The sequence below is a fragment of the Odocoileus virginianus genome, chromosome 22 (genome assembly GCF_023699985.2).
Source record: "Odocoileus virginianus isolate 20LAN1187 ecotype Illinois chromosome 22, Ovbor_1.2, whole genome shotgun sequence".
In the NCBI taxonomy this organism is placed as follows: domain Eukaryota; kingdom Metazoa; phylum Chordata; class Mammalia; order Artiodactyla; family Cervidae; genus Odocoileus; species Odocoileus virginianus.
This window is the reverse complement of record NC_069695.1, coordinates 25,592,060-25,617,484: the sequence shown is the minus strand read 5'-3', so window position 1 is coordinate 25,617,484 and position 25,425 is coordinate 25,592,060. Positions and strand designations below refer to the sequence as shown.

The window sequence follows — 25,425 nt, the reverse complement described above, 5'->3', positions numbered from 1 at the left end:
ACACACTTTGACAGAGTTTGAAACATAAGTCAGATCATGTTATTCTTTTACCCAAAGCCTTTCTGTGGCTTTCCATCATATTTAGGATAAAACCCAGAGTCCTTGTACTGGTTCACCAAGGTCTGACCTCCCAGCAAGCCCTTACAGGATGTGACTTCTCTTTCCCTCTGCCTCTCTTGCCCACCTAACTGTTCTACCTCAGGGCCTTTGCATCAGTAGTTGTCTCTGCTTGCAGGGTCTTTCCCCTGTTTTCTCATGAGGCTGGACCCTTTCAGTTTCAACATCCTCCCTCAGAAAGACTTTCCCCATCAGTCTTCTAGTCTCCAATCTGGAGTGGCATCTCAGTCATTCTTTTTCAGAACATTCACTTAAAAATGTTGGCATAGCCTGGGTGGTGGTTGTTTAGTTGCTGAGTTGTGTCTGACTCTTTGCCGCCTGATGATGTGCAGCACTCCAGGCTCCTCTCACCTTCACTGTCTCCTGGAGTTTGCTCAAACTCATGTCCATTGAGTCAGTGATGCCATCCAACCATCTCATCCTCCTCGGCCGCCGCCTCCTCCTGCCCTCAGTCTTTCCCAGCATCAGTCTTTCCAGTCAGTTGGCTCTTCGCATCAGGTGGCCAAAGTGTTGGAGCTTCAGCGTCACTCCTTCCAATGAATATTCAGGATTGATTTCCTTAAGGATTGATTGGTTTGATCTCCTTGCTGTCCAAGGGACTCTCAAGAGTCTTCTCCAGCACCAGAGTTCAAAAGCGTCAGTTCTTCGACACTTAGCCTTCTTTATAGTTCAACTCTCACAGCCATACTTGACACCTGGAAAAACCATAGCTTTGAGTTTACAGACCTTTGTCAGCAAAGTGATGTCTCTGCTTTTAAGTATGCTGTCTGGGTTTGTCATGGCTTGTGTTATTATTTGCTGTATCCTATTTTATTAATTTGTCTGTCTTTCCCTTTTTCTATATCACATCCCCCCCCCCAATTTTTTTTTCTGTCCTGTTCACTACTGAATCCCCAGTGCCTGAAATATTGTCACATAATAGACTCATTAGACAATTTTACAAAAAATTGTCCTATACATACCAGGTGATTGGTATTTATAAAAAGTTTATTTGATAGAATGTGTCACTTCCTGTGTAAATAGAGTTCCAGTCTGATAGGTTATTTCTTCAAAGACCTGGGTTTTTTTGTTTTTTTAATTGTAAATATCTTTTGTTTCTCTGAGCTTCCCTTGTGGCTCAGATGGTAAAGGATCTGCCTGCAATGCAGGAGACCTGGGTTCAGTCCCTCGTTGGGGATGATCCTCTGGAGATGGGAATAGCTACCCTCTACAGTATTCTTGCCTGGAGAATTCCATGAACAGAGCAGCCTGGTGAGTTATAGTCCATGGGATCGCAAAGAATTGAACTCGACTGAGCAACTAACTTTCACTTTTGTTTCTCTAGGAATTGGAAACTCTTGAGGGTATGAGATGATTGTTTAGTTTGCATCCTTCACATAGTGTTCTGCTTACTTCAGAACTCGTTAAATAATTCACCCACAAATTCTGTTTTTGTCATTTGGCCAAACACAGAGTGCTTGTGTGTGTAAGTGGAGAAGTTACCGTGACATCTTATGGTTTCATTCTCTGTGGTCCCTTTTTCCTTCTGCCCTCAATTGTGGACCATCACAGACTTAGTCTGTGAGTTGTCTCTGCCACCTGTTCTCCAGTGAGATAGCTTAAGAGCAGCTGTGATGAGCTGAATAATGCTCCCCCAGTGATGTGGTTAGTTGAGTATCTGGAGGTAATGAGAGAATCTTGAATTCTCCAGGTGGGCCCAGTGTAATCATGAGGGTCCTTCCTTTTGGGGAGGAGGCAGGAGGATCAGAATATTGAGAGAGAAAAAATCTAAACAGAGGTTGGAATGATGCACTTTGAAGGTGGAGGGAGGGACCATGAATCAAGGGGATGTAGGCAACCTCTGGAAAAGGCAAAGGAAGAGATGTTCCCCAAGAGTCTCCAGAGGATGGCAGCCCCTCCAGTAACCTGGTTATTGGCCCAGTGAAACTGAGTGTGGATTCATGACCTCTCCAGCTGTAAGGGAATCATTTGTATTGTTTAAACCCACAACATGCATGCTAAGTTGCTTCAGTTGTGTCCGACTCTGTCCGACCCTACGGACTGTAGCCTGCCAGGCTCCTCTGTCCAGGCAAGAATATCGGAGTGGGTTGCTGTGCCCTCCTCCAGGGGATCTTCCCACCCAGGGGTCGAACTCATGTCTCTTAGATCTCCTGCATTGCAGGGATAATTTGTTAAAACAACCTTAGGAAACTGACAGATTGACTTTCAGCAAGAAAGCCTGAATGATCACAGAACTTATCCAGAGTGTTCAGAGTTTAGTTTGATTTGCTGGCTTAATAGTTACTGAAAAAGAGGCTGTAAAGAATTGACATGGCAACTTCAGGTAGGTGATTTGGGGCGTAGTTGATGAAACAGGAAAGATTACTACATGCTATCATAGCAGCATCAGTTTTATAGTAGAATTAAGCACTTGATGGCCTTCTTCCTTGTATTTTACACAGATCAGAAGCCTCTTGATCTTGCCCAGAGTGCTGAAATGAAACATGTTCTTGTTGGTAATAAGGTATGTGGTAATGGATTGCATTTATATATGTAAAAAAAAATTTTGAGTTCTTGAAACACCTAGATGTGCTTTTAACAAAAACATGTTTTTTTTTTTAATAGATCGTATACAAAGCTTTGAAACGATATGAAGGTCCTCTTTGGAAGGTAGGTTGGAATGAATTTTTAATTATAATTCTGGAAGAAAGATTTCTTAGGTGATCTCTTGTTAAAATTTGTTTTCATCATTTTCTGAAGTATGTGATTTAGTAATTATTTGATCTTATAATGTAAACCATTATTATACTGCTGGACTTCATCAGGCATCCAGTGATTGTAGCAATTAACTGTCTCTTGTGTTGGTCTGACACTGTTAGGTGGCCAAGTTTGTACAGAGCAAAGTGGAGGGATTTTTTTTTTTTTTAAGCATAGGATTACACTATCATTTTTGTTATGAACATTGATCTGTAGAAGACTCAGGAGGAATTTAATATTTAAATTGCCACAGAGCACACATGTAAAATCTTTCTGGTTGTAAAAATTTCTTTGCGTTTTAGAGTTCAGTTATTTTCTAGAATTAACTATTTTGGAGCACATAGTTGCTTTTGCATTTGAAAGTGCTCCTTCTATATATTTATGTACATGTCTGTAGTGTATAAAATTTAGGATAATTTTCTTTTTTTATAAGCTCTTTCAGAACTTTGAGGAAATTGTCTTTGAAGCCCGCCACTGATACATTTTTCTATAAATATTCTAGCACAGTATTGTCAGAACTATAAACCGTGTTTGTTGTTGATCTTACCAGTATGGCATTGCTTCTGTTCCTGTCACTCTGTAGGGTATGTTTTCATTTCTGCACTCAGTTTCCAGTTAACTTTTGATCATTTTTGAGTGTGCAGTGGTACTGTCAAGATGAAAGACTCAGATAGAACTATCATAACTTAATTACTTTTTATCAGTCAAGTATTTGAATCTAGATGTATCAGCTTGGAAAAATCTTTGTTATTTTTCCCTTAGAGTTCAAGGTTTTTTGGCTGGAGGTTATTCTGGGTAGTGTTAGAACATGGAGTCCTCTCATGGTATAGGAAGCAGTAAGTATTATGATCTTTAATACTTCTTGAGTTTCAGCACCTACATTTTGAGTGATTAAAACTTTTCACTAATTTCTTTTCCTTTTGCCTTGATGATTTATATTTATTTTGAAGGCCTGATGCAGTCCATAATACTTATCGCCAAGGATGCAAACACCTAACTCAAGCGGTGTGCACGGTAGGATGACGCACGCATCTTTCGCTTAAACTGTGAACTCAGTCCTGCGAGTGATTGCGTCCAGTCATTGGAATGAGCTGCTTTGTAAAATCTTGGGGGTGGAAAGCATGTGTGCAGTTTGGCCCTCCCTATTTGTGACTTCTGCATCTGCTGATTCCCCCACCCGTGGATCGAAACCATACAGGAAAAAAAAATAAATTCCAGAAAGTTCCAAAAAGCAAACTTGAATTTGCCATGTACCAGCAACTATTTATGTAGTGTTTACATTGTAATAGGTATTATAAATAATCTGGAGGTGATTTAAAGCAAGCCAGAGTTGTGTGCAGATACTATGCCATTTTATGTAAGGGCCTTGCACTTCTGTAGATTTTGGTATATCTGTTGCCCACAGATACTGAGGGATGACTGCATATATTTTTACTTGAGAATAAGTAAAGTTGTGGAATTCCATTTAAAAACTATAATCAGCTTTTTTAAAAAGTCTGTGTATTGTGGGATAAGAGAAGCATGATCCAAAAACATTTATACAGAACGTTTACCATTTTGTATGTGTATGTATATATATATGTGTATATATTTACACATGTGTATGCACGTAGATATCTGTATATGTGCATGTATGTGTATCTTTGAACATGGGTACATCGGGATAATGAAACTTTTTCTGGTGGTTAAATTTAAAGCCTATATCAAAATCAGGATGTTTAGGTTCTCTATAATCCCATCTGGCTGTTTTACTTTTACCAGCCAGGAGAAAGAGTTTTTCCTCCATGGAGATTAGTCTAACACTGGAGCCTGGACACTCTTGTTAGCTTGCTGCTTCAGTTTCTTTAGGGTTGTCAGCATGCCACAGCGGTGCACCCTTTTTTTAAAGCATAGGACTCAGGACTTCCCTGCGTGGTCCAGTGGCTAAGACTCTGCATTTCCAGTACTTTTACTGCACAGGGTGTGGGTTCGATCCCTGGTCGGGTAACTAAGATCCCACATGCTGCACAGCCAAAAATAAACTGATAGCACCATTTAAAAACAAAACAAAACAAAAAAGCAACAAAAACCCCAGCACCCACCTTTCTGTGTGAACACTGCTGGGGGACCAGCAGCACACCCTAGAGGTGTCACGGGCTTGGTCCCCCGCCCCTGCAGTCCAGCCTCCTTACATACCTGGTCCCTTAGTGTCCTACACCTCTTTCTCCCTTGCATTGGACCAGGGGGCCAGGGAAGTGCCGTCTAGCCTCAGCCATCTAATCTTCCCTTTTGTTGGTGCCTCCCAGCCGTTCTCATCTGTTCCAGCTTTTGATTCATTTACTGAACTCCAAGGTTTTTCCTCAATTGGGTTCTTTCTCTTTCTTTTTTTGGTTGTTGTTTTTTCTCATTCTTGTCTACCTTTAAACAAAAAATTACAGAAGTTGTTCCCCTGATCCTTTTAAAATTTCCTGATCTTTAATTTCTTTAGAATTGCTTAGATCCTGCTATGTTATGCCTCACCTTGTTTATAGTTTTTGCTTCTTCTATAAACATCTGTTTAAAGCCTGCATTTATGGGGCTTCCCTGGTAGCTCAGCTGATAAAGAAACCGCCTGCAATGTGGGAGACCTGGGTTCAATTCCTGGATTGGGAAGATCCCCTGGAGGAGGGCATGGCAACCCACTCTAGTAGCAACCCACTGCCTGGAGAAACCCCATGGACAGAGGAGCCTGGCAGGCTACAGTCCATGGGGTCGCAGAGAGTGGGACACGACTGAGCGACTCAGCAGCAGCAGCAGTGTTAACTGTATTCACTTTGTTGTCCGGCAGATCTCTAGAACTTTCTCATCTTGCAGAACTGAAACTTGATACACGTGTAATAGCACCTCTCTATTTCCCATACCCCCACCCCCCCGGCAACCACCATTCTACTTTGTTTCTATGCTTTGACTGCTTTAGATGTCTCACCTGAGTGGAATTATACAGTACTTGTCAGGTTTATTTCACTTAGCATAATGTCCTTAAGGTTCATCCATGTTATAGCATGTGACAGGATTTCTTTTCTTAAGGCTGAATAATATTCTACTGTTACGTATAGACCACATTATCTGTTCCTCTATTAATGGATGTTTGAATTGTTTCTACCTTTTGGCTGTTGTGAATAATGCTGCTATAAACATGAGTGTGAAAATGTCTCATCAAGGTCCTGCTTGCATTTCTTTTGGATGTAAACCTCAGTGTGGAATTGGTGGGGCATATGGTGATTCTGTTTTTAGTTTTTTAGGGAACTTGCATACTGTTTTCCATAGCACCTGCACCATTTTACATTCATATCAACAGTGCTCCACTTTCTCCACATCCTCACTGCAACACTCATTTCAGAGGGTTTTGTTTCTTTGCCATTCTAGTAGGTGTGAAATGGTATCTAACTATAGTTTGATTTTCATTGCCTTGATTACTAGTGATATTGACCATCTTTTCATGTACTATTGACCGCATGTATGTTGTCTTTGGAGAAATGCCTGTTTAGTTCTCTTGCCCATTTTTTAATCAGGTCTTTTGTTTCCTTGTTGGTGTTGAGTTGTAGTTTTTTGTATATTCTAGATATTATCTCCATATCAGGGACATTTTATTTTTTTAGATACTTATTTTTTTATTTAAATATTTGCAATATTTTCTACAATTTCATAGGTTGTCTTTTCACTCTGCTAATAATGTTCTTTGCATAGACGTGTTCATTTTTTGTGTAGTCTAATTTATGTTTTTTTTCTTTTGTCACTTGGACTGTTGATATCACATCCAGGAAACCACTTCCAAGTCCAGTGCCATGAAGCTTTCTTCCCATGTTTTCTTATAAGAATTTTATAGTTTTAGCTCTGACATTGAGGCATCTGTTTCTCCTGAGGCATTTCTCCTTGGCTTGTAGGTGGCAGCCTTCTTGCTCTGTCCTCACATGCCTGTTCCTCTGTGTGCAGGCATCCCTGCTTCCTCTTTCTCTCCTTGTAAGGACATCAGTCATACTGGGCTAGGGTCCCACCCTTATGATCTCATTTTACCTTAATTACCCTTTATAAAACCTTATAAAAGCCCTATCTCCAAATGTAGTTTCACTGGGGATTAGGGCTTCAACATATAAAGCCCTTAATCTGGTTGAGTAAGTTCTTTTTCCTTTCCTAGCTAACTGAGAGTCCTCATTATGAAAATCTGTTAAACTTTATTAAATGCTTTTCCCATATCTTCAAAATGCTCATATAGTTTTACTCATTTTGTTAATATGATTATATTGATAGACTTTAGGGTGTTAAAATCAATCTTACACTTCTGGGACAAATCTCAGGAGGTTGTGATATATTACCATTTTAATATATTGTTCATAAATACTTTGTTAAGAATTTTTGCTTTTTTGTTCATGATGAATATTTGTTTATATTTCTCCCGTGGTGTTTGTATTTCTCCTGTGGTATTATCTGGTCTCACATAATGAACTAGAATGTTCCTTTTCAGTTTTCCAGAAGAGTTTGCATAGGATTAGGTTACTGCTTCCTTAAATACTCACTAGAATTTGCCTGTGCAGTCACATGGGCCAGGATGCTTGTGTGTGTGTGTGTATGGGGAGAGGACTGTCATTACAAATTTGACTTGTTCAGTTGCTATAGGGCTAAACATGAATATATGCTATAGGGCTATTTCTTCTGGGTTGGTGTTTGTAATTTTTGCCTTTCAAGGAATTTGTCCATTTTCTTTTGGCTATAAAACTTAGGGTAATATTATTCCCTTGTGTTTTTAATGTCTGTGTGATAGATAATGTTGTACACTCTTTCACTTTTTATATTGGTAATTTATGTCTTCTCTTTTTTTCAAAGATCAATCTTCCTAGCACTTTGTCACTTTTATTTTTCCAAGTGATTGATTTCATTCTCTTGATTTCATTGAAATTTTTCTCATGCTTTTGCTATTTCTTTGATTTTCGTTTGTTTTAAAGAATTTCTCTGTGTTTTGGGCTTAATTTGCTCTATTTTGTAGTTTCTTAAGGTTGAAGCTTAGATTATTCAAATTACCATACAATTCAAAATATATTCTAATTCCTGTTGTGATTTCTTCTTTGAACCAATGGATGTTTGGGAGTGTGTTGTTAAATTCCCAAATAATTGGAGTTTTCATGATTGTGTTTTTGACTTATAGTTTCATTTTGGTCATTGCACATATTCTATATGATTTCCATCTTGTCAAATTTATTGAGACTTGCTTGATGACTCTAATATGGATTATTGTGGAGAATGCAGTAGAGAATAACGTGTATTTTGCTCTTGTTGGCATGTCCTATAAACATTCAGTCATGATAGTTGATATTGTTGTTTAGATGTTTTGTGTCTTGCTGACTTTTTTTTTCATTGTGTCAATTGCTGAGAGAATGGTGTTTAAGCTCCAAATATATCTGTAGCATTATTTATTTCTGTTATTGATCACACACATATTTATGATTGTTCTCTTCCTGATTAATTGACCCTTTTATCATTATGTGGTGGCCATCTTTATCTCCTGTAATAATGCATTTTGTTTTGAAATCTATTCTGTTTGATATTAATATAACCTTTCAGCCCTTTTTATGGTTACTGTTTGCATAATATCTCTTTTTGTATCTACTTTCAACCTACCTATATATTTATTTTCTGTAGAACTCTTGTAGATAGTGTATTTTTGGGTCCCTGTTAACCATTCTGACATTTTTTGCCTTTTAATTAGATTTCTTTTGAGCTTGTGGTACACTTTTTTGGATTGTATCACTAATGTTAAGTTCTAGAGATCCTGGATCCTATTATTTTTCTCCATTGAAGGTTATTCCATTGTTTCAGGTCACTTTCGTGGCTAGGTTTGGATTGTAAGCTCTGTTTCTCCTACAGCAGCTCTGGTCTGCATTCAGCTAGGATGGTGTCCAGTGACTGCTTGGAATCTATTTTCTACACATCAGTAAGAGATGTTAGCAGAGTTGGGGAATCCCGTCTTGCTCTTTCCTTTGGGAGACTCCCCTACTGTCTCTAGTATTTGTGGCTGCCCAGCTTTGCTTTTTTAATTTCCAAAGACAGACTGTTATCCAAGTACACCCTACTGCTGTTTTGTCTCCCCCCGGGATGTGCTACTTTCAGGTGAACTGTCTTGGGGATCGGAAGTGTTAGTCACTCAGTTGTGTCCGAGTCTTTGCTACCCTCTGAACTGTAGCCCACCAGACTCCTCTGTCCGTGGGACTCTCCAGGCCAGAATACTGGAGTGGACTGCCATTCCCTTCTCCAGAGTATCTTCCCAACCCAGGGATCGAACCTGGGTCTCCTGCATTGCAGGTGATTCTTTACCACCTGAGCCACTTGGGAAGCTGGACTCGGTTGCAAGGTGATGTGCTCTCCCATCGCGTCGGCCAGCCCTCTTTCAGACTCCAGCTCTTCCTTTTCTACTCCTCATGCTTTTACACGCAGTTTATTTTCTATACTCACGTCAAACAAAAGGTTCAGGAGAGTGGCATGAGTTAGAAACTGGAGCTCTGCTATTTAAAGGACTTTATAGCCCAAGTGCATGCTATGTTAAATATTTAATAGGATAAGGGAAAAACTATATACCTAGTGTATATTATTAGTATTTACTTTGAGTAATGAAGCATATGAAAGCCAGACTTGGTGTAGATAAGCTACAGTGCATTTGGTACTCCCAACATTATCACTTTTTTCTCAGTATTTTAAATGTTTACTTGGGTATTATTGTCATGTTAATAGTGTTGATTTTATGTGTAGATCATTTAAGGGTTCTGTTTTACGGGCATGAATAGTATTGTCTTACTGACTTCTTTATATCCAAGGTAAAATCCACTGATAGCTGCCTCTTCTTTATTAAATGCTTCGATGACACTGTTCATAGCTTCAGGGTTCCCAAGAACAGCCTTCAGCAGACAAGAGAGGTAATTTTATGGATTTATTTGTCTTTCATAAAGCAATGTTTAAGGACATAAAGAATATCAAATAGGCTCAATATTAACATCTGCCCTCTTGTTGATTATGCCTTTTTAATGGGAGTGATAATAACAAAACTTTTGAAATTTGACTTATGAATTAATTCCATATCAACATATACCTGCAGGTATTTTCTCTTTTTTTAAGATTTTCCTTCTGTGAAAGTAAGGGGCCCTTAGTGGTTTTAGAAAAAAGCCTAAATGATTATTCAGTCCGCCCCTGAGTTTATAGGTGAGGAAACTGAAGACAGTGAGGTTGAAGTGCCCTCTTACAGTCATGCAACTGGCGAGTGACAGAGCCTGGCTCCAGCCCAGGTGTTCTGATTTATTACACTGTAGATTCAGCCTCTCTCTCTGGTAATTTGAATGATAGCGGCAAGCAAGAAAATTGGGATTGATGTGACAAAAATGCATTGTGTAGTTATTTAATGGAGACTCCATATTCCTTTAGATCAAGGCAGTATTGTAAACTTACCTTGTTTTTTATAAATTATGTAAGGAGTTAAAAGGATCTGTCTTCCAGGGGCTTCCCTAAGTAGTGGGCTTCCCTGATAGCTCAGTTGGTAAAGAATCTGCCTGCAATGCAGGAGACCCCGGTTTGATTCCTGGGCTGGGAAGATCTGCTGGAGAAGGGATAGGCTGTCCACTCCAATATTGTTGGGCTTCCCTGGTGGCTTAGCTGGTAAAGAATCCGCCTGCAATGTGGGAGGCCTGGGTTCAATCCCGGGGCTGGGAAGATCCCATGGAGAAGAGAACAGCTACCCACTTCAGGATTTTTGGCCTGGAGAATTCCATGGACTGTATAGTCCATGGGGTTGCAAAGAGTCAGACATGACTGAGCAACTTTCCCTTTTCCCTAAGTAGTGTAGTGTATAAGAATCTGCTTACCAGTGCGGGGGACATGGGTTCGATCCCTGGTCTAGGAGGATCCTATGTAACACCTGCTGAGCCTGTGCTCTGAAGCCCAGGAGCCTTAGCTACTGAGCCCATGTTCCCTAGAGCCTGTGCTCTGCAACAAGAGAAGCCGCCACCACGAGAGGCCCTCCCACAGCTGGAGAGTACCCCCGTGCTCTGCTGCTGGAGAAAAAGCCTATGCAGCCAAAAATAAATATATAAAATAAAAATTAAAAAATGTGTTTTCCAGAATGATTAACTTTTGCCTTGCAGAGAACACTAAGCAGTCCAAACCATGTCTGCCGTAACGTTTCGTAAAAGGGTAAGATTTCATCCTGAGAAATGAGATAGAAGTTAGGTATTTTTAGGGCAAACATTCCATCATTTTGTAAATCACTGATTTTTTTAAAACAGTACAAGTTAAAACAAGGCTATTTTTGGCTCTCTTAAAATGATCCGAGTTTCTTGTGCCTATGGCAGCTTAGTAAATTGTTGCTAGTTGTATTATTATGCAACAACTTATTCAACAGAGTTGCGAACCTATAATTCTTAAGTGAAAAATACTCCACCCATTGTTCTGTTTTTGTAATGTGTTTCAGTATTAATATGAATGAATACGAAAACTTACAGATGATGTTTTTTAAAGGATTGGGAAAATTTTTATCCAGACATGTCATGAACAAGAGACCTGCATCGTTACTTTCTTTTTCTTTTCATCGTTACTTTGTTGTTGGGTGTATTTTGCTTTGCTTTTTTTTTTTTTTTTTTTTTTTGAAGCCATGATACTTTTTTTCTCCATGTAAATTTTATGCTTTTCAGATTGTTGTCATAATATGTGTTTCTAGTTAAAAGTGTATTTCACTTAATTAAATCATTGGACTATCTCAGGACTGGCTGGAAGCAATAGAAGAGCATTCTGCTTACAGCACGCACTATTGTTCCCAAGACCAAATGACTGATGACGAAGAGGATGATGCAGTTTCTGCTGTAGACTTGAAGGAATCCTTAGAGGTAGGTGGAAAAGGTAACTTGACCTGTACAGCTAGCTCTATCACTCAGGTTTTACTAAGAATATTTTTCTTAACATGAGGTTTAAAAATTAAGATTTCTGTCCACAATGCAAATAGTATTACTCTTTTTGTAATATTCTTCTGCTACTTATATTGTCTCTCTTATGTAATAACTATCAAATATCTGTAAATAGGCTGTAATGATAGGCTTGTGCCTATGTATATCTTTTTTGGTTAAAATGTTTATGCTGTGATCAGACTGTCATTTTCTTTGAAAGCTGCCGCCAGGAGGGGAGGCATGCACTGCTTGCCTTACTGCCCTTTATGACTTCACTGTATATTTCAGAGTTTAAATAATGCAACCATAGTGATACCTTCCCTGGTCTGTAGTTTCATTTAAAAGCAGGTGTAATCTCTAACTTCCTTGATTAGAGGTAAGGTTAAAGCATCAGTGATGAATGGAGAGGCCCTCATCTGAAGTAACATCAATGCCTCATCCATAGAGACATACCAACATACGTAATTGAAATGAAATAGGTACCTTTTTTCTTGGCATCAGTTTTGTGGCTATACCTTTTAAATGAATGGGTTTGGAAGAATTAGAACTATAAAAGGATAATGTGTTTTGATTTAAATAATTAGAACATGTGAATTTGCCTACTAAATTTAATCTTTTTTTAAAATGAAATGAATTTATTGCAGAATTTGAATGTTTCTACATCAACAATTTTAGTGAATTTAAGTTTACTAATTTCTAAGGAGTTTTATTGACTTAAAGATCTATCAACTTAAAATAAGAGATTCAGGTATTTTGAATCCCTAATCTTATTATGGAACATGAAAAAATGTGAGCCCTTCGATGTTTGTTGAAGACATTCCCCAGAAGTTGACTGTTACCTTACCAGCACCCCTTCTCTTTTAAAGCTGAATATGTAACATGACAACCATAAACATAATTTTCAGATCGGTGAACTGTGCAAAAGTAACATGTAGCAGAACGTCTAAATAACATTAAAACTGTTCAAATAAATAAAGAAGGTTTAAATATCTGTACTCAAAGTCATGTTAGACAAGTAAAAAATAAAACTGTGCTAAATATTTTAACTTTTAATCAGTGTTCCTTAAATGAAAAGAACTCCTTCTCTATTTATGTACCCTCAACAAAAGGGTAACTAATAAAACCTGGAAGGGCTTACAAGGCACGACAACTTCTTTCCCAGGATTATGGTAATTTTAAGACCTTTTTAATGGAAGCTACAGGTAAAATATAAGCATACTAAGTTGCATATCATTAAAAAAAACTTTCTTGAAGAAATGTTTCTTCTTTAGCTTTTCAAATTTTGGAGTTATCAAGCACAACTCTACCTTTTATTTCTTAGTTGAATATTGTGTTCTTATGTTAACTTTAAAGTCATGAGATTTTTGCCTTCTGGATTTTATAGCACCTGAAGTCAATGAGAGTTTGAGCCACTGTTAAGTACTTGAGGTTTTGCAGGTTTACACATACCTTTTTCTAGCAGAAGTGGAATGCTAATTCTGAGAATCTTCACTCTGTCTTAGTTTCTGGAGGTTGGTCAGAAAAGGTAAAATCTGACATGAGCCTGAATTATAGCTTGTGGTAGACCTGCTCCAGAACACCCTCAGTCCTTGTACTCTTAGGTTGCAGAGAAATACTGGGACCAATTTGTGAAATAGATCTATTCTAGATGTCTATAGACTTCCTAAAGGAAATGAGGAACTCTCGAACTGGAATGTTCTGAAATTACCTGAATTAACATATAATTAACCTCATTGCCTCAACATGCTTTTGAACAAGTAGACTTATAAGAAATTGGGGGATTAGGGGAGTGTCCACAGAGTGACTATGTCATAGGATGCTCTTGGTCCCATTATACCTCTTCAATGAGGGGTCTTCAGAAACTTAAAACATTTTGTCTTAGCCCTCAGTCTGTCACTGTCTTGAGGTTTGGCCTACAGGGAGAAAAGCTGTAAGACAAATCATAAAAATATTGTATTGGCCTTACAGTTGTTGCCTTCATGGCATCTTGAAAATAGTTCAGAAATAAAAACTGGAAGAGAAATTCAAGCAAGTGTTGGTATAGAACTTTACTGTCTAGTATGATTGCTACTAGAAACATATGACTATTTACATTTAAATGAATTAAATGAAAAATCCAGTAACTTTTTTTTTTTAATTTAATTTTCGGAGCTGTGCTGGGTCTTCATTGCTGTACTTGTAGCAAGCGGGAGCTACTATCCAGTTGCAGTGCACCAGCTTCTCATTGTGGTGGCTTCTCTCACTGCAGAGCACAGGCTCTAGGGCGCATGGGCTTCAGTAGTTGCAGTTCGTGGTCTTCAAAGCACAAGCTGAACATACTGGCGCATGGGCTTAGTTGCTCCATGACATGTGGGATCTTACCTTGACCTGGAATCTAACCTGTGTCTCCTGCATTGGCAGGTGGCTTCTTTACCACTGAGCCACCAGGGAAGTCCTAGTTCCTTATTTTAATTAGCCACATTTCAAGTGTTCAGCGTTTTGGACTCTTTTGTTGACTATGAGGGGTACTCCATTTCTTCTAAGGGATTCTTGCCCACAGTAGTAGACATAATGGTCATCTGAGTTAAAATTCACCCATTCCAGTTCATTTTAGTTCACTGATTCTTAAAATGTTGATGTTCACTCTTGCCATCTCCTATTTGACCACTTCCAATTTACCTTGATTCATGAACCTAACATTCCAGGTTCCTATGCAGTATTGTTCTTTACAGCATCAAACTTTGACTTCCATCACCAGTCACATCCACAACTGGGTGTTGTTTTCACTTTGGCTCTGTCTCTTCATTCTTTCTGGAGTTATTTTCCCACTGTTCTCCAGTAGCATTGGGCACCTACCGAACATCTTTGAGTGTCCTGTCTTTTTGCCTTTTCATACTGTTCGTGGGGTTCTGAAGGCAAGAATACTGAAGTGGTTTGCCATTCCCTTCTCCAGTGGACCACATTTTGTCAGAACTCTCCACCATCACCAGTCCGTCTTGGATGGCCCTACATGGCATGGCTCATAGTTTCATTGAGTTAGACAGTGCTGTGGTCCATGTGATCAGTTTGGTTAGTTTTCTGTGATTGTGGTTTTCATTTTCTCTGGCCTCTGATGGAGAAAGATAAGAGGCTTATGGAAGCTCCCTGATGGGAGAGACTGACTGAGGGGAAAACTGGGTCTTGTTCTGGTGAGTGGGGCCATGCTCCATAAATCTTTAATCTAATTTTCTGTTGATGGGCAGGGCTATGTTCCCTCCCTGTCGTTTCACCTGAGGCCAAACTGTGGTGGAGGTAATGAAGATAATGGTGACCTCCTTCAAAATTTCCCAAGCATGCACTGCTGCACTCAGTGCCCTGAACCCTGCAGCAGGCCACTGCTGACCCACACCTCTGCTGGAGACTCCTGGACACTCACGGGCAAGTCTGGGTCAATCTCTTATGGGGTCATTGCTCCTTTCTCCTGGGTCCTGGTGCACACAAGGTTTTGTTTGTGCCCTCCAGGAGTCTGTTTCCCCAGTCCTGCATAAGTTCTGGTGGCTCTGTGGTGGGGTTAGTAGCGACCTCCTCCAAGAGGGCTTATGTCATACCCAGGTCTGCTGCACCCAGAGCCCCTGCCCCTGTTGCAGGCCGTTTCTGACCTGTACCCCCGCTGGAGACACTCTAACACTCAAAGGCAGTTCTGGCTCTGTGGGGTCTCCTGATGTGCACAAGGTTTTGTTTGAGCCCTCTGAGCATTTCTGGCAGGTATGGGGTTTGATTCTAAATGTAGTTTTGCTCTTCCTACTGTCTTTCTGGGGCTTCTCCTTTGCCCTTGGACTTGGGTTCTTTTTTTTGGTGGGATCCAACATTCTTCTGTCAACAGTTGTTCAGCAGTGAGTTGTAATTTTGGAGTTCTCACAAGAGAAGATGAGCACATGTCCTTCTCTCCACCATCTTGCAAGCTAAAGGTGGTACTTGGATGCAGTCTCAAAAACGACAGAATGGTGTCTGTTCATTTCCAAGGCAAACCATTCAGTGTCAGTATTCCAAGTCTGTGCTCCAACCAGTAATGCTGATGAAGCTGAAGTTGATAGGTTCTATGAAGACCTATAAGACCTTCTAGAACTAACACCCAAAAAAGATGTCCTTTTCATTATAGGGGACTGGAATGCAAAAGTAGGAAGTCAAGAAACACCTGGAGTAACAGGCAAATTTGGCATTGGAGAACAGAATGAAGCAGGGCAAAGGATAATACAGCTTTGCCAAGGGAACACACTGGTCATAGCAAACACCCTCTTCCAACAACACAAGAGAATATTCTACACATGGACATCACCAGATGGTCAACATCAAAATCAGATTGATTATTTTCTTTGCAACCAAAGTCAGAGAAACTCTATACAGTCAGCAAAAACAAGACCGGGAGGTAACTGTGGCTCAGATCATGAACTCCTATTGCTAAATTCAGACTTAAAGAAAGTAGGGAAAACCACTAGAGCATTCAGGTATGATCTAAATTAAACCCCTTACGATTATACAGTGGAAGTGAGAAATAGATTCAAGGGGTTAGATCTGATAGAATGCCTGAAGAACTATGGATGGAGGTTCCTGACATTGTACAGGAGGCAGGGATCGAGACCATCCCCAAGAAAAAGATACGCAGAAAGGCAAAATGGTTGTCTAGGAGACCTTACAAATAGTTGAGAAAAGAGAAGCAAAAGGCAAAGGAGAAGAGGAAAGATACACCCATTTGAATGCAGAGTTCCAAAGAATAGCAAGGAGAGATAAGAAAGTCTTCCTCAGTGATCAATGCAAAGAAATAGAGGAAAACAATAGAATGGGAAGGACTAAAGATCTCTTCAGGAAAATTACAGATATCAAGGGAACATTTCATGCAGAGATGGGCACAATAAAGGACAGAAATGATATGGACGTAACAGAAGCAGAAGATAATAATAAGTGATGACAAGAATACACAGTAGAACTGTACAAAGAAGATCTTTTTGACCGAGATAACCACAATGATGTAATCACTCGCCTAGAGCCAGACATCCTGGAATGCGAAGTCAAGTGGGCCTTAGGAAGCATAACTATGAACAAAGCTAGTGGCGGTGATGGAATTTCAGCTGAACTATTTCAAATGCTAAAAGATGATGCTGTGAAAATGCTGCACTCAAAATGCCAGCAAATTTGGAAAACTTGGCAGTGGCCACAGGACTGACAAGGTCAGTTTTCATTCCAATCCCAAAGAAGTGAAAGTAAAGTTTCTCAGTCATGTCCGACTCTTTGCAACACCATGGACTGTAGCCTACCAGGTTTCTATGTCCATGCGATTTTCCAGGCGAGGGTACTGGAGTGGCTTGCCATTTCCTTCTCCAGGGGATCTTCCCAACCCAGGAATTGAACCCTGGGCTCCCACACTGCAGGCAGATGCTTTACCATCTGAGCCACCAGGGAAGCCCAAAGAAAGGTGATGCCAAAGAATGCTCAAGCCGCCGCACAGCTACACTCATCTCACACGCTAGCAGAGTAATGCCCAAAACTCTCCAGGCCAGGCTTCAACAGTATACGAACCATGAACTTCAGATGTTCAAGCTGGATTCCGGAAAGACAGAGGATCCAGAGATCAAATTGCCAACATCCATCGGGTCATCAGAAGAGCAAGAGAGTTTCCGAAAAACATGTACCTCTGCTTTACTGACTACACCAAAGCCTCTGACTGTGTGGGTCACAACAAACTGTGGAAAATTCTTAAAGAGATGCGAATACCAAGCCAGCTTACCTGTCTCCTGAGAAATCTGTGTGAAGGTCAAGAGGCAACAGTTAGAACTGGACGTAGGACAGCAGACTGGCTCCAAGTTGGGAAAGGAGTGCATCAAGGCTGTATATTGTCACCCTGCTTATTTAACTTATATGCAGAGTACATCATGTGAAATGCCGGACTGGATGAAGCACATGCTGGAATTAAGATTGCCAGTAGAAATATCAATAACTTCAGATATGCAAATAACACCACCCTTATGGCAGAAAGTGAAGAAGACTAAAGAGCCTCTTGATGAAAGTGAAAGAGGAGAGTGAAAATGTTGGCTTAAAACTCAACATTCAAAAAACTTAGATCACGGCATCCAGTCCCATCACTTCATCACAAATAGATGGGAAAACAATGGAAACAGAGACTTTGTTTTTGGGGGGGGGGCTCCAAAATCACTGCAGATGGTGACTGCAGCCATGAAATTAAAAGATGCTTGTTCCTTGGAAGAAAAGTTATGACCAACTTAGATAGCATATTAAAAAGCAGAGACATTACTTTGCCAACAAAGGTCCATCTAGTCAAGGCTATGGTTTTTCCAGTAGTCATGTATGGATGTGAGAGTTGGACTATAAAGAAAGCTGAGTGTGAGGAATTGATGCTTTTGAACTGTGGTGATGAGGAAGACTCTTGAGAGTCCCTTGGACTGCAAGGAGATCCAACCAGTCCATCCTAAAGAAGATCAGTCCTGGGTGTTCATTGGAAGGACTGATGCTGAAGCTGAAACTCCAATACTTTGGCCACCTGATGAGAAGAGTTGACTCATTTGAAAAGACCCTGATGCTGGGAAAGATTGAAGGTGGGAGGAGAAGGGGCCGACAGAGGATGAGATAGTTGGATGGCATCACCGACTCGATGGACATGAGCTTGAGCAAGCTCCAGGAGTTGGTGATGGACAGCGAAGCCTGGCGTGTTGCACTCGATGGGGTTGCAGTGTCGGACACAACTGAGTGACTGACCTGAGCAGGTACTCAATAGTCACATGTGGCTTTCAGCTTGGAGAATGCAGATATAGAATGTTTCAGTCATCATAGAAGGTTCTTTTGGATCAAACTGGGATGGGCTCTTATATTTGAGGTGGCACTAGGAAAGTGGGGGTTTTATTCATTGAGGATATCTTGATTCTTAAAAGCTCTGAACTATACCTGTTTTAAGAAGTAATGAACAGATGATGCAAAATTCTAAACATATGAGAAAGTGATGTCAGACTTTCTTGACTGAAGAATAAATGATTCCTAATTAAAGTGAATGTGCCGGAAGATGAGTGTACAACAACTCAAAGCTGATGAGTGGTATCCATACAAGAAATCATGGAAGGTATATACATATATATATAGATAGATATGTTTAAGATTTACAGCTAAGTGAATAGGGCGTAGTGTAAAAATCTAATATGTAATATGCTTCTGGGCTTCCCTTGGCTCAGTGGTAAAGAACCCACCTGCCAAGCAGCAGAAGTGGGTTCAATCCCTGCATCGGGAAGATCCCCTGGAGAAGGAAATGGCAACCCACTCTAGTATTCCTACCTGGGAAATCCCATGGACAGAGGAGCCTGGCTGATTCCCGGAAGCGCAAAGGCCGACTGCGTAACCCAGGGATTATTAGCCTCTTTCCTTCTTTCACTTTCTCATCGTCGACTCTGGACCACCATGTTCCAGTCCATTAAAGGACCCCAACAGGGTTGCAAAGAGTTGGACATGACTTATCGACTACACAACAACAATATGCTTCTACATGGGAGAAAGAAATCAGGGCTGTACAGTTGAGTAGGTGATACCATCCTAGGAAAGATGCGAAAGTATTAGCAGTTGTTGCTTTGAGACTGGGAAAGGGAGAAAACGTGGACTGTAGGACTGATTAGTAAGTGAGGGAGAACTGTCTTTCTCATTCTCTCTGTATATATACACACACTTTGTGTGAATAACTAATATAGAATACAACATTAAGAATATTAGAGATCACCAGGTACCAGAAAGAATCGGTGTGCCGTGGACTGGCTTAGACTGAGGGAAGATGGAGTATGGGGTTATCCTTGAAGTGGATTTGACTGGAGTTTGGAAAGTTTGGATATCAGTACGGGGCTTCAGGGCTCAGGATGCTGACTGTTGTGTGCAGAGGAAGGTTGTCTGGGTTCTACAATCCATTAATTTTAAAATTTAAATGTTATTAAGGTACAGTTTTTCTGTTAAAATGAGGGCATTGTAGCATCTTCAGTTTGATGTGTTTAGACAAATACCCTGTGCAGCCACCACTTCTATCCAGGGGTGGAATGTTTTTATCATTTCAAAAAGATCTCCATTCCCCTTCCAGAAGTGTTCTCTACTCCATCTGAGACAGCCACTGAGCTGCTCTGTCATCACAGTCTTTGTCAGCTTTGCCCATTCTAGGATTCCAGCTACATGGAATCACACCATATGTCTCTTTGGTGCCTGTCATCTTTCACCCATGATGTTGTGTGTATCAGTAGTTTCTTTTTATTGATGAGTAGAAGGCAGTCTGCTTTGGTCCTTTTTTTAAAAATTGAAGTGTAATTGATTTATAGTGTTATGTTAGTTTCTGGTGTACATCAAAGTAATTCAGTTATACATTTACATACATACCTTTTCTTACTGTTTTCCATTATGGTTTATTACAGGATGTTGAATATAGTTGCCTGTGCTGTACAGTAGGACCTTATTGTTTATTTTATATGTAATAATTTATATCTACTAATGCTTTGGCTCTCAATTAACCAACTATGGGATTGTCTGTATGTGGCAAATAGGCTGGAATTAATGACCTGGCTCCTACCCTAACCGCTCCTCTGTAGATGCCTACTCCATTGATACACATTTTTGAACTGTCTCGTATATCAGGATTGACAAAGTAGTTTAACATCAACTTAAAACCAACAGCAGAACTCTGGATGGGAAGAAGTAGCAGCAGGAGACCTGTGTCCTGAGTGGGGCCCAGCTGCTACCCAGGCATCTGCCACCCTCTGTGGCTGAGGTCTGTGGGTGTGCTCCTGTTCTTGGGTTCTGTGCCAGGTATCCTGGGTAGGAAATACTGTCACACTTCAGCTATAAGAACACTGCTCGCATGAGAGCTCATTTATGTAGGGTCAATAAAAATGGAAACCTAAGAAGAGTCCCTGATATAAGAAGTGTAGCATAGAAGTCAGTGAGATACCATGCTGGGCTCTGTGGAGAATGTATGAACATTAACCTTCCTAAATCCTGGTGGCTCCGACGGTAAAGAATCTGCCTGCAATGCAGGAAACCCGGGCTCGATCCCTGGATCAGGAAGACCCCCTTGAGAAGGAAATAGCAACCCACTCCAGTATTCCTGCCTGGAGAATTCCATGGACAGACGCGGGCTATAGTCTATGGGGTGGCAGAGTCGGGCATGGCTGAGAGACTGAGCATGCACACACTATTAGATTTTTAGGTTTTTGTACGATAACCAGTAGGCACTAAGAGGAACTGATGACAAATTGGAGAATGTGGATTTTTAAAAATTGTGTATATGATGCTGCTGCTTCTTCTTAGCATCAATTAAACGACATTAATTGTTTAGAATAGCAGATACCTGTTTGTATACAACTGTGAAATAGCATGTGTAGATGGACTCTTCTCCAGCTGACCTACCGAGTAACTCTTAAGTAAATTGTGGATCAGGGTAAATTTCTTTGCTGTTAGAGATGCTGAAGGATGATGAATGTAATTCCGGCATTTGAGGTTGATGCAGGAGAGTATTTCTTGTCTCTAATTGTAACCACAGGAACTACGATTATAGACTCACAGTCTGCAAATGAAGCTAGTGTTTGCTTTTGTGCACCCAGTGAACTTTTCCCCATAGAAAAAAAGAGACAGAAAACAGTAGTATTGATGTGCACATGGGCAGGGGTATTAAATATGTATAGAGTGAAATGACAATTTTCTATTAATAAATTATGAGTGATACATTTGGTTGTGCAGTGCATGTTTTCAGTGGCCCCTGATCGACTTTTTTCTTGCCTTAAATGTGTATTTAAAGACTGTGTCTGAAAGAATTACCCAGCATATCGTTTCTGTTTTTGTGGTGGCACAGAAAGGTACTGGCACAATGTAGGTATTCTTCCTATCCCCCTCCCCCCCAAAAAAATGAACCACATTTTTATGTTGTTGGAGCTCTCAAAATGGAGTAATGTACATTTTAGAGAGAACATTGCCTGTCACTAATGTGGTACCATGATTAATTCTGCTGTGGTTGAGCTGAGTTGAATCACTGAAAGATTTACAGGTGGGAAGCATGCGTACCTCTATCACCTTGGCACATAGGTCTGATTTAGGGGGAGTAAAAATGTTGGGTGATGAGCCAGTTGATGTTAGGAATACAAAGTAGAGAAGATTCCTGTGTGCACGCTCAGTCATGTCCAACTCTTTGCTGCGCCTTGGACTATAGCTCGCCAGGCTCATCTGTCCATGGGATTCTCCAGGTAAGAATACTGCAATGGATTGCCATTTCCTCCTCCAGGGTATCTTCTCGATCTAGGGATCAAACCCTGGTCTCCTGCTTGGCAGACGGATTCTTTACCACTGAGCGACCAGAGATGAACTCATAGGCTTAATGTATTACTCAACCTACAACAGTGTGATAATCTTGATAAGGTCAAGGTTCTCAGAATATTTTCTTATTGCATAACCAACCAACTTTACAATGATGATTTTCTTGCTTCTTATTCTTGCTTCTTAGTTTCCTTTAAAGGGAAACTAAAAAAAACTTATTTCAGAATTACATTGTTAGATTTACCTGATTTTTCGTTTTTGGACTTACAAGTCTATACTAAAATGGGATGCAGTTTACATCATGAAACTCTGTATGTTTTGCTTTTACGGATCTAAATATGTAGAAATTTCAGATTACACGGAAGACTGCTTTACTTTATTTTCATAAGCTTTCACTGACTGAAAAAATGTCCTTCTGGTTTGATTATGTGGGGGCTGTGCTCACTTAGATTTGCTGAACGAAAATCCGGTTGTGGTTTCCAAATGTTAGTACCATCTGGATTTTTTCAAACAAAAACAATTTCTAAAAAATATTCTTAATGAGTGCATTTTATAATTTCTCGATGAATTTAATCAAGCCCACTAAGTGTGAATAAATCAGAAATCTGTCAGATATATATTGTGTAATGAGTTATTACAAGTAATTGATAAAGTGTAGTATCTACTTGTTGAATGTATTTAAAATTTAGAATTTTTTTTTATTAATCTGTACATGGTTATATTCTGTTTCTGAGGCGGTTTTCTCTCACCCTTTTCTCTTTGTTAGGAACCTGTCTCAGTTATTACAGTATATCAGCCTATGAGATAAAAAGTTGCAATGGCAACATTAAAGCATGTACTGTAAAAATTCTGTATTTAACTTTTCTTTTGTTTTCTTTTCCAGAAAGCACAGATATGCCAACAGAGACTAGATAGAGAAATATCCAACTTTCTCAAGATGATCAAGGAGTGTGACATGGCTCAAGGTAAAAAAAAATAAAACCCCACTCTTTAAGACACCCATCATCATAGATGTTCACCCTTGTTGGTTATACATTACAGATAATTTTTGGTTTTGAATTCAGAATTGTATTTGAAAAACAAAGTTAACCTTCTGGGGCTGTAATTCATTTTGGCTATGCAGTGAGAGCTCTGTTTATGAATCCCAGAAGACTTGGGTTTTGGAGTCAAATTGTCTTACATTTGAATCCTTGTTCTGCCACTTATTAGTTGTTACTTTTAAGCGGGACAGTTAATTTCTCAGAGGTTTAGTTTCTCTGTCTGTAAAATGAAGGGGTCAGCAGTTCCCAGGTCTTGGTCTTTACCATTCTGTGAACGTATACATGAATTTGTCTAATGATTAATCTCCTTTTCAAAAGTAAATTTTTACGCCTTTACTTTTCTTTAGTTATGAATTACCAAGAGTTAATTATAAATACTCCAGAAATCAAAATACAACCCAGTGCAAAATAAAAAAATCCCAATATAAAATCTAATATGCAAATTAGGTTTTGAGAAAAAGTTGATTATTTTGTAAATTAAATAGTTATAGTGTGCCTTAGACTTGAGACTCTTAACAGTTTGTTTAGACTTCAGCTATGATACATTTGTAAATAACTTCACTAAAATTTAATCAACTTAGTTGTCTATGAGATTATGACTGTATCAATTTTAATCATGATCGAGTTTGTATGTGCCCAGGGAAGGTGAAGAAATGTTGATATCAGAGTAAACTGAGCATAAAAGTTCTGTATCTTTCCAGATGCACCTCAGGCATCACTTTACTTCAGTTCAGCAGACAATTATTTATATGAGTGATGACAGCTTGGGAAGGATAGCAGTCGTTTTGATTATTAACTGCTAGCTGGAATATTTTATTACTTAGTACTGTTTATGTTCAGTGGGCTTTCAAATAATAACAGCCTCGTTATATTTAATTCACATAAGCCTAGAATTCATCTTTGTGGAGTATATCAGTGACTTTTAGTTTGGTTACAGACTTAGGCAACTGTGACTATCAATGGGCTTTTAAAATACCATCCTCACCAAGAATCATCAAAACTCAGCTGAGATACTAACAACATTTAAAAAGATACGGAAACTGTACAGAGTGAAGTGAAATGTAAAGATTATTTTTTTTCTTCTGAGCCAAAGTAAGAAATTATATCAGAATTACAACCAAATTTTTTTTTTTTCTTTTGAACCTTGAGTCAGATGTCTTGGTTCAGATCATAATGTCAGTCATAATGATGGCATGCATCAGTTGTGCTCTTAAAGACATACATGGTATTCAGTACCAAGAGTGAGTTCACTTTGCACGGTGACATCTGGGAAACTTTGAAAAATTTTTGTGATCTGACAGCACTGTTTCATGTATCTGCAGTAAAAGTCAGTGGGTTTACATGTGAACGATTATAGACATTATTTTCTGAAAGACTGGTATAGATAAATAGAACAACACACACTCAGGAAATAGAGTTGAGATAATTTTATGAATGGAGTTAGTTTTGAAGGTAACTGAGTCTTCTCAATGCCAAGGGATTGTACAGAATAACCTGGCACATGAGTTTTATTAAAGGAAGCTGATAGATACACATCCTACTCCAAACTGCCTACGTAGGTTTCCAGTGACATCTCAAGAGGAAAAACTAAAATGTTTGTGGACAGAATCCAGATCTTGTGGTTGGGATTGTTAGTTGGTTTATGTTTTGGTACAAAATTGTATGAATGTGAACTTGAAGACTCCACGCCCTCTTTCTTACTGCATCTTCTATGGTACACATTCCGCTCTGTGCCACCTGCATCCGGATCACTGCAGCACCTGCCCTTTACTCTCCCTGCTTTCTGGGAACCCCCTCTGCATTCCATGCTTAAAGGGGATTGAGTCAGAAGGCTTTCAGGAACTCTTCCAACTCAAATGCTGTGAAATACTGCATGATTGGTGCCAGATTAATTTTAGAAAGTTACAGTTTAAAAATAATTATAAATGTGGTGGTTTTTTTTTTTTTTTTTTGCCTGAGAAAATCTTTTAAGTGTCCTTGAAACTGCAGAATAAAATACAAACTTTTTATCTTGGCATTTAAGGACGTTCTTAACCTGATCACAAACTGATTTTTTAGGTTTGTTTACAGTTCTTCTCCCCATGATCCCTGTGAACACGTTTGACCAAACACTTGTGTCTTTTGGTCCTCTGTTAAAGTAATACTTTTGTTTTCATGTGTGTGTTAGTCATTCAGTTGTGTCTGACTCTTTTTGACCCCCATGGACTCTAGCCTATTAGGCTCCTCTGTCTATGGGCTCCAGGCAAGAATACTGGAGTGGGTAGCTATTTCCTTCTCCGGGGCATCTTCCTGACCCAGAGATTGAA

General features: G+C 39.6%; 1 protein-coding gene across 5 annotated transcripts in view; it reads left to right on the top strand.

Moving 5' to 3' along the window:
- OSBPL1A (oxysterol binding protein like 1A) overlaps positions 1-25,425 on the top strand; it is a 212,555-nt gene that overhangs the window by 57,939 nt on the left and 129,191 nt on the right. For 3 of the 5 annotated variants that reach the window (XM_070452756.1, XM_070452754.1, XM_070452755.1), the window contains 7 exons: positions 2,559-2,620; positions 2,722-2,766; positions 3,616-3,689; positions 3,804-3,867; positions 9,675-9,773; positions 11,607-11,729; positions 22,963-23,044. In XM_070452756.1, the coding sequence (XP_070308857.1) occupies positions 2,559-2,620; positions 2,722-2,766; positions 3,616-3,689; positions 3,804-3,867; positions 9,675-9,773; positions 11,607-11,729; positions 22,963-23,044 (549 nt within the window). Of the gene's footprint in view, positions 1-2,558; positions 2,621-2,721; positions 2,767-3,615; positions 3,690-3,803; positions 3,868-9,674; positions 9,774-11,606; positions 11,730-12,156; positions 12,266-22,962; positions 23,045-25,425 lie in introns of those variants that run through there. The other 2 variants (XM_020870427.2, XM_020870419.2) reach the window with 2 other exon arrangements.